General features: G+C 61.5%; 1 protein-coding gene across 7 annotated transcripts in view; it reads left to right on the plus strand.

The window, feature by feature from the left end:
• Positions 1 to 5,961, plus strand: part of PPP6R2 (protein phosphatase 6 regulatory subunit 2) — an 83,131-nt gene extending 77,170 nt beyond the window's left edge. For 2 of the 7 annotated variants that reach the window (XM_027070358.2, XM_027070363.2), the window contains 10 exons: positions 200 to 280; positions 646 to 743; positions 1,173 to 1,230; positions 1,499 to 1,623; positions 1,800 to 1,963; positions 2,381 to 2,546; positions 2,632 to 2,720; positions 3,242 to 3,404; positions 5,220 to 5,480; positions 5,563 to 5,961. In XM_027070358.2, the coding sequence (XP_026926159.1) occupies positions 200 to 280; positions 646 to 743; positions 1,173 to 1,230; positions 1,499 to 1,623; positions 1,800 to 1,963; positions 2,381 to 2,546; positions 2,632 to 2,720; positions 3,242 to 3,404; positions 5,220 to 5,480; positions 5,563 to 5,614 (1,257 nt within the window). In that variant the 3' untranslated portion in view covers positions 5,615 to 5,961. The remainder of the gene's footprint in view (positions 1 to 199; positions 281 to 645; positions 744 to 1,172; positions 1,231 to 1,498; positions 1,624 to 1,799; positions 1,964 to 2,380; positions 2,547 to 2,631; positions 2,721 to 3,241; positions 3,405 to 5,219; positions 5,481 to 5,562) is intronic. The other 5 variants (XM_027070359.2, XM_027070360.2, XR_008288937.1 and 2 more) reach the window with 5 other exon arrangements.
• The last annotated feature ends 1,047 nt before the right edge of the window (positions 5,962 to 7,008 follow it).

Below are 7,008 nucleotides of genomic sequence, written 5' to 3' on the forward strand. Positions count from 1 at the left end.
GTCCTGCCTCGGGCCCCAGTGGCCCCCTAAAGCCTCAGCAGAGCTGGCCTGGCCCCTTGACCCTTCCCTGTCCCCTCAGGAGCCCTAGTGTGTTCTCGAGGGCTCCTGATTCCCGAGGCCTGGTGTGCCCTACACCAAGGGGAGGGGCGAGGGGGCAGCAGCCCCAGGGGCTCACGTCCACCCACTCTGGCTGTTTCAGGTAAGCACCCACCACCTTCACCCCTCGAGTGAGGATGAGGACATGGAGGGCGTTTTCCCTAATGAGCTGTCCCTGCAGCAGGTGCGTGTGGCCGCTCTGCACAAGCTCAGGCAGCCCTTCCCGCCCTTGGCAGCGCTCAGTCTCCAGGGCGTTGCCAGGCTGCTGTGGGAAACAGCCCAGGGGAGTGTGCTTGTCCCCACACACCAGGCTCAAGCAGGGGAGGGGCCAGACGTGCAGCGCCCTCGCCCCTTAATGAGGGGGGAACCCCCAGAGCCACATCGATGAGACCCTTGGGGACCCGGTGGATGACCTTTAAAGTAAACGAGGCTCTTTGGACGCGACCCTGCGTGCATGTCATCCGGTTGGGAGGACCCCGTGAAGCAGCAGAGTGAGCTTTTCTGGGAGCAGCTCCGTCTGAGGCCGCCTTGCGCCCCCCTCCCCGCTAGGCTTTCTCCGAGTACCAGGTCCAGCAGATGACAGCCACCTTCGTGGATCAGTTTGGCTTCAATGACGAGGAGTTTGCAGACCAGGATGACAGTGTCAAGTGAGCTCCCATCATGCTCTCTGGCCCCTAAACCATGTCCACCCCACCTGGGATCCTGTCACCTGGGTGCTTCCCTCCTGTCACCACACCCCACATTCGAGCCTTCACCATCTCCCACCACCTTGTCCCTCTTGGAAAGGAGCTGGGTTCTGCCCAGTGTGACCAGGTTCCAGGCCTGCAGGAGGGGCTGGGCTGCAACACTCTCTGGGGAGGCAGATTGTCACCGTGCAGACCAGGGACAGAGGGGCCTGGGTGGAAAACGAGTGAGTGTGAGGAGGGAGGCAGGACGGAGAGCTGCCCCCTTTGTCCGAGGCCCCCATTTACTTACACTCAAGGGGACAGGTGGACGTCCCCGGGGCATCAGGGCATGGATGGTTGCAGGACAAGCCCCAGGTGGCCCCATGCTGACCATGTCCCTTATTGCTGCAGTGCTCCCTTCGACAGGATTGCTGAGATAAACTTCAGCATCGATGCTGACGAGGACAGTGTGAGTCCACAGCTCCATGCTCATTAGAAGCGGATGGGGACACTGGTGGGTGGGCAGTATGGGGACACAGGGCTGCTTCGTGGAGCCAAGCCCCCCATCCTGGGATCCCCCTGTCTCACTCAGCCCCTCCGGGAGCCCAACCCCCCATCCCATGGCCCCCGTGTCTGACTCAGCCCCTCCGGGAGCCCAACCCCCCATCCCATGGCCCCCCTGTCTGGCCCAGCCCCTCCCAGAGCCATTGCCACTATGTGGGTGATGTTGCCTGCAGCCCAGCGCAGCTCTGTTTGAGGCCTGCTGCAGTGACCACATCCAGCCTTTTGACGATGATGAGGAGGATGACATCTGGGAGGACAAGGAGACGCACTGCACTGCCCGAGTGACGGCTAGAGCCAGGTGTGAGGCCCACCTGTCCTCCTCCAGCCTCCTGAGGCAGAGAGGTCCCAGAAGGCTGTGTGTGCACTCCCAGTCCCACGCCAGCCACGATGTTCTGGGTGCACAAGAGGGGACACCCTGGGGCACCCCATGTTGGTGCTGGCTGGTGGCTGCTCTGACCATGTGTCTTTCCCCAGGTTTGGGGGCCCTCACACCTCAGAGAGCTGCTCGAAGAATGGCCTGGAGCGTGGAGGCCAGGACAGGAAGGAGGGCTTGGAAGCAGACAAGGATGTGGCTCTGGCAGGTGCCCCTCTGGCCTCAGCCCAGAAGGAAGGTCCTCGCTTGGAGGGTGGCTCAGAAGGTAGATGCTGGGGACACAGGGTTCAGGCTGGGCAGGGGACTTGGGCAGGGACACAGGCCCTGGCCTGTGCGTGGTGGTGGTGGTCGGGGGTGTTCTGCCGTGGGCCTGCTGTCTGTTGTCTGCAGACTCTGTGCCCAAGCTTGCAGGTGATGCTCCAGAAGGCAGCAGTGTCCCCACAACCCCCGGCTGTGCCGATGCAGGATTGGTAGCAGATGCTTTGGCCCAGATCTTGGCTGCCCCCCTGCCCCCTGTCGAGGTCACTCTGCCACATTGCCATGGCTGGTGGCCGGCCGGTGTCCCCTGGTCCTGTCGGGGAAGGCATGCCCTGCGGCACTTCTTGCGGAGCCCCAGGGCTGTGAAGGCAGGTGGGGCTCACCTGTGGGTCAGGGCTGCCTGGACGGCTGTGTCTCTCCCCAGCAGGCGCCTCGTGGGCAGTATTTGAGGAGACGGTGAACTCGCCAGTGCCGGTTCCAGGAGTGGCGGTGGATGTGGGTTCTGGTGTGTGGGCATCCAGCACCCCCAGCTCTTCGGCTTTGGAGGAAAAAGGCTGGGCCAAGTTCACCGACTTCCAGCCTTTCTGCTGGTGAGGTGGGGCGGGCCAGGAGGTCACCCCATCTGCCTCTGGGGGTGGCATCTCCCTGGCCGGGGCTCAGCCTTGCCTTCCACAGCTCCGAGTCGGGGCCCAGGTGCAGCTCCCCGGTGGACACGGGCCACGGCGGTGCCCAGGATAGCCTGACCCAGGGCCCAGAGAGGACTCGTGAGTAGGAGGGGCTCTGAGCACAGGCAGTGGGAGGATGTAGCCAAGACCCCACTGTGGCTCCCTGTCCCCCTGGTGATACTGGGGTTTGCACATCTCCCAGAGGGCCCAGGGATAGGGCGGGTAGCCCTCGGGGTGTGCATGTCACTGGCCTGCACCCATCTGTGCTGCCAGGGCCTCTGGCGGACAGTGAGGGCCTTCCCAACCCAGGCCAGTCTCCCCAGGCCTTGCTTTCTCCATGCAGGTCACCTGGGTGCATTGTGCCACCTCAGTGGCCGTTCTGGGGCCTGTTCAGGGTCCTTGACCCTGAACCCCTCATCAGACAGGCTTGGAAGCTCCACAGGGTATCAGAGCCACACCGAGAGGGAGTTGGAAATCACAGGGCTAAGTGGGGGCCCTCCTGGCCTGGGGGAGGAGAGCCCCTTTGTACAGTTCCTGTAAATACACAGATGCATGTGTGAGCTTAAGGACCCTGAGGCCGTGCCCTGCGGCCCCTCCGTCCTCAGCTCCCTGTCCTGTAGTAGGCCCAGCTTCCCCATGTGCCTGGAACGCGTGTGTCACCAGGAAGGCCCCCCCAGTGGTTTCCGACAACACTGAGGACGAGCAGAAGATGGCAGGTGCCTTGGAGACTGTCAGCATGGGTCCCAGCCGGGAGACCCCCCTGCTGCCTGCGTCAGTCCCCAGGTGTGCAGGGTCCCTAGGTCCCCAGCACTCTGCTCACCTAATGCCCTGCTGGCCCTGTGACCCTGAGGATGCTGACTTTTGGGGGGTGGGGGGGTAGGGATGCCTGTTCGTCTAAGTGGAAGCTCGGGGTCAGGGATGCCTTCTTCACACAGGGAGAGCACAGGGACTGAATGTCCCGCCTTGGGGACTTGGGGATGGGGCTGCCCCAGATGGTGGGGAGGGGCCGTGGCCTCTCAGACAGCAGGAGGGAGGGTCTCTGAGGACCTCCTTGGGTCACAGGAGTCCTGACTGGGGGCATCTTCCCTGCAAGCTCCCCTGCACGCATCCCTCCTTCACCCACAGGAAGGCCCAGGCCTTTGGGATCCGTCATTGGATGGACAGACCCCTCCTGGCTGGGCACGGTGGGGAGGCAAGCTGCATAAGGAGCTGTGAAAATAGGGAACTGGGGGCCAGTGGGGCACTTGAGAGAGAAGGTGATGGTGGAGCCGAAGCTTACAGGGGCGAGGGGGGGCAGTCCCCCAGCAGGAGAGGACAAGGACCAGATGTGTGACAGTGGGAACAGCCGTGGAGTCTCCTTCCCCCTACCCCCCAGCCCGCTGCCCCAGCCCTGGTGGTCCCGCAGGTTTGGGGCTCAGTCCATCCCATTGGTGGGGGTCCAGCTCTGGCTCACAGCATGCTCGTTCTCAGGACCCCAGACAACAAGGCCTGTCCCTCAGGGGGCACAGCTAGGAGCCAGCGGGGCCAGGCAAGGAGGCAGGGCCCCAGGCCCCTGAGTGGTGATCCTTGGGTTAAAGGCATACATGGTTCTTGAATGGGTTTAATTCCTTCTCAAAGTGCAGAATCATTGCAAGTCTCAAAGCCTCTTCCTCTTTTCCTAATTTCCCTGACGAAAAACCAGCTTTGCTCTGAGAAGCAAATTATGTTCTGAAAGCAAGTGGGCCATTTCCGGAGCTGCCTGCATGACTCTGGTCCCAGCCCGCCTGTGGGTGAGCCCTCAGGCTGTGCCCACCTAGGCCAACACCTGGTCACCAGGCTTTAATGTAGGGCGTTTCTTATGCTGCCCATGGCTCCCCCACCCTCACTGGCTCCCAGGGGTCCTTGTACGGTTGGAGCTGACCTTATATGTAATTGAAGCAAGCACTGGGCAGGTGTAGGCTGAATGGAGGAGCCATGGGCTCGCTCTCCTGGGCTGCAGCAAGAAGGGCTGTGAAGACCAGAGCCCGGCACTGGGGCTGGTGTCCTGAGGCCACTGGTTCTTGACCTTTCCAGTTACAGGAGGGACCATTTCTGGGCACATGGCCCATGGGCTGCCTTTTTAAAAATTTTTTTAACATTTATTTATTATTGAGAGACAGACACAGAGAGTGAGCAGGGGAGGGGTAGAGAGAGAGAGGCAGAGACACAGAATCTGAAGTAGGCTCCAGACTCTGAGCTGTCCGCACAGAGCCCGACGTGGGGCTCGAACTCACAAACTGCGAGATCATGACCTGAGCCGAAGTCAGACGCTCAAGCCGACTGAGCCACCCAGGCGCCCCCCATGGGCTCTCTTAAGTGGGCTGGGTGTGGTGCAGAGTTAGTGAGGGTCGCTGGAAGTATTGAGGGGAGCATGTTGCCTACCAGGGTGGGGGGTGGGGGTGGGGAGCTGTCTGGAGAGAGACCAGCTCAGGGCAAGCACTACCTGGAAGGTCTGAGGTCTCGGTGGACAGGCAGGTGATCTCTGGTGTTTGTGGAACTTGGGTGGTGGGGGGGGGGGGCGGCGCAGAACCACACTGGAACCCAGAGCCCAGGTAACTGGAGCCTGTGTCTGCCGTACAGGGCTGAGTGCACCGCCAGCACGCTGTCAGACCCCACCTCCCCTGCACCTGCAGAAGCAACCTTCACCCCAGCTGTGGCTGTCCCCCCTGAGGCTGCTGTGGCAGCCACCACGGCGCCGGGCAAGGCCAGTCCCGCCCCAGCTGCCCTGCCAGCTGCTCCTGTGTTGAGCGGGGCGGTTCCAACAGGGCCCGTAGCGGCCATCACCACTGCAGCCCCATCCACTTGCACAGCAGCCATCCTGGGGACAGCGACAAAAGACAGGTGAGCCGGTCAGGCTGGGGGAAGGGGACCGGACGGGACCCTTGGGACCAAGGGCTCTAACCCCCCGCTCGTCTTCCTGCAGGAAGATGGACGCACCACCACCTGCAGGAGCCACCTTGAACGGCCCCGTGTGATGCTGCTGCTGCCCAGCCGTGGCGCGCCCTTAATCGAGAAAACTACCTGGTGATGCAATTTGTCTTTTTTAATTTAATTTAATTTTATTTTAAAATAAATGCTGCATTGGTAAAGCTGGCAGTTGGAACCAGTTGGACAGCCCAGCTTGCGTCTCTCCTGCCTGACCCCACGTGGGCCTCGAGTCCAGCGAGTCCAGCTCCGCGCACAGCAATAAGGCCTCAGATGTGCGCTCTGCCGGCGGGAGCCAGGGGCCAGAGCCCCAAGACACCGTGAGGACTGAGGGCCACGACGGGCATGGACGTCACAGGCTCTAAGCCTCAGTTTTTACTGATTATTATTTTTTTTTTAACAAACGCAGGAAAGAGCCACGTGTTTGCACTTTTGTGTCCAGCCACAACGAAGGGTCTCCCTGGCTCTGGGGACAAATGTGGGTCTGGAGCTGGACTGGCCAGACAGGGTCTTAGCTGCCCAGTGGCCCTGGGAGCCGGCCTTGAGCCAGGCTGCAAAATTTGACTGCCTTAAAATAAGACCCTCACGGCCTGGTGGGCAGTTGGGGCACCTGGCAGGGGCTGGCCATGGGCGTGCAGGATAGGGGCACAGGGGGTGCAGAGACTGGCTTCAGCGATGCCAGGTGGGGTGGGGGGGGGGGTGCACCTGTCGGGGAGGGCAGGGCCAGGCCATGCTGTCCTGGAGGGGTCTGCAGGATTATTTTATGTTGAGTCCGTTTTTAATGTTCTGATAATCTGACAGGGCACCCGAGACCCCCAACTCCCAATAAAAGCTGTGTTATTATTCTTACTGACAAACCTGTGTGTTGTTCAGCCGCAGGCCCTGGAGCCCTAGCCTGACCGGCAGCAGGGGGATCACTGCTGCCTCCGCCCCCGCCCCGCGTTGGCAGTAGTGTCTCAGAACTGATGCAAGTTGAGAGCTTTTTTCTTTGTAAAACAGGCTCTGCCTACAGCCGACCCAAGGGCCACCTGGTCCTCACCAGCCAGGCAGCAGGGGCAGCCAGCAGGGCCTCCCTGGTCACTGAGGGCCTGGATGTGGGTCTGTGTACTCATCAGTGCCTCCATTCCTCCTAAGCAGCTGTGGTCCTGCGCTTATGTCGCCCTGTGGCCCCTGCTTTGGTGACTTCTGACCTCCTCTCTTGAGACCGCCTCCGTGTGAAATCAGGCAGGCACAGGACCCCAGGTGTGGATCTCCTGGGCGTTGGGAACCTTAGTCCAACAGCTATCCACTATGTGACCCAGAGAGAACCTGGGGGCTCTCCTCACAACTCACCTGATACCACCAGTGGGTCCTTCCTGTGCCTGTGTCCACACCTGCTCACCTCCCACCTTACAGGTGCTACCTACCACCTGTCAGGCCCCTCCACACCACCAGCCCCTCTGGC

This window comes from Acinonyx jubatus, chromosome B4, assembly GCF_027475565.1.
Source record: "Acinonyx jubatus isolate Ajub_Pintada_27869175 chromosome B4, VMU_Ajub_asm_v1.0, whole genome shotgun sequence".
NCBI classification, from domain to species: Eukaryota; Metazoa; Chordata; class Mammalia; order Carnivora; family Felidae; genus Acinonyx; species Acinonyx jubatus.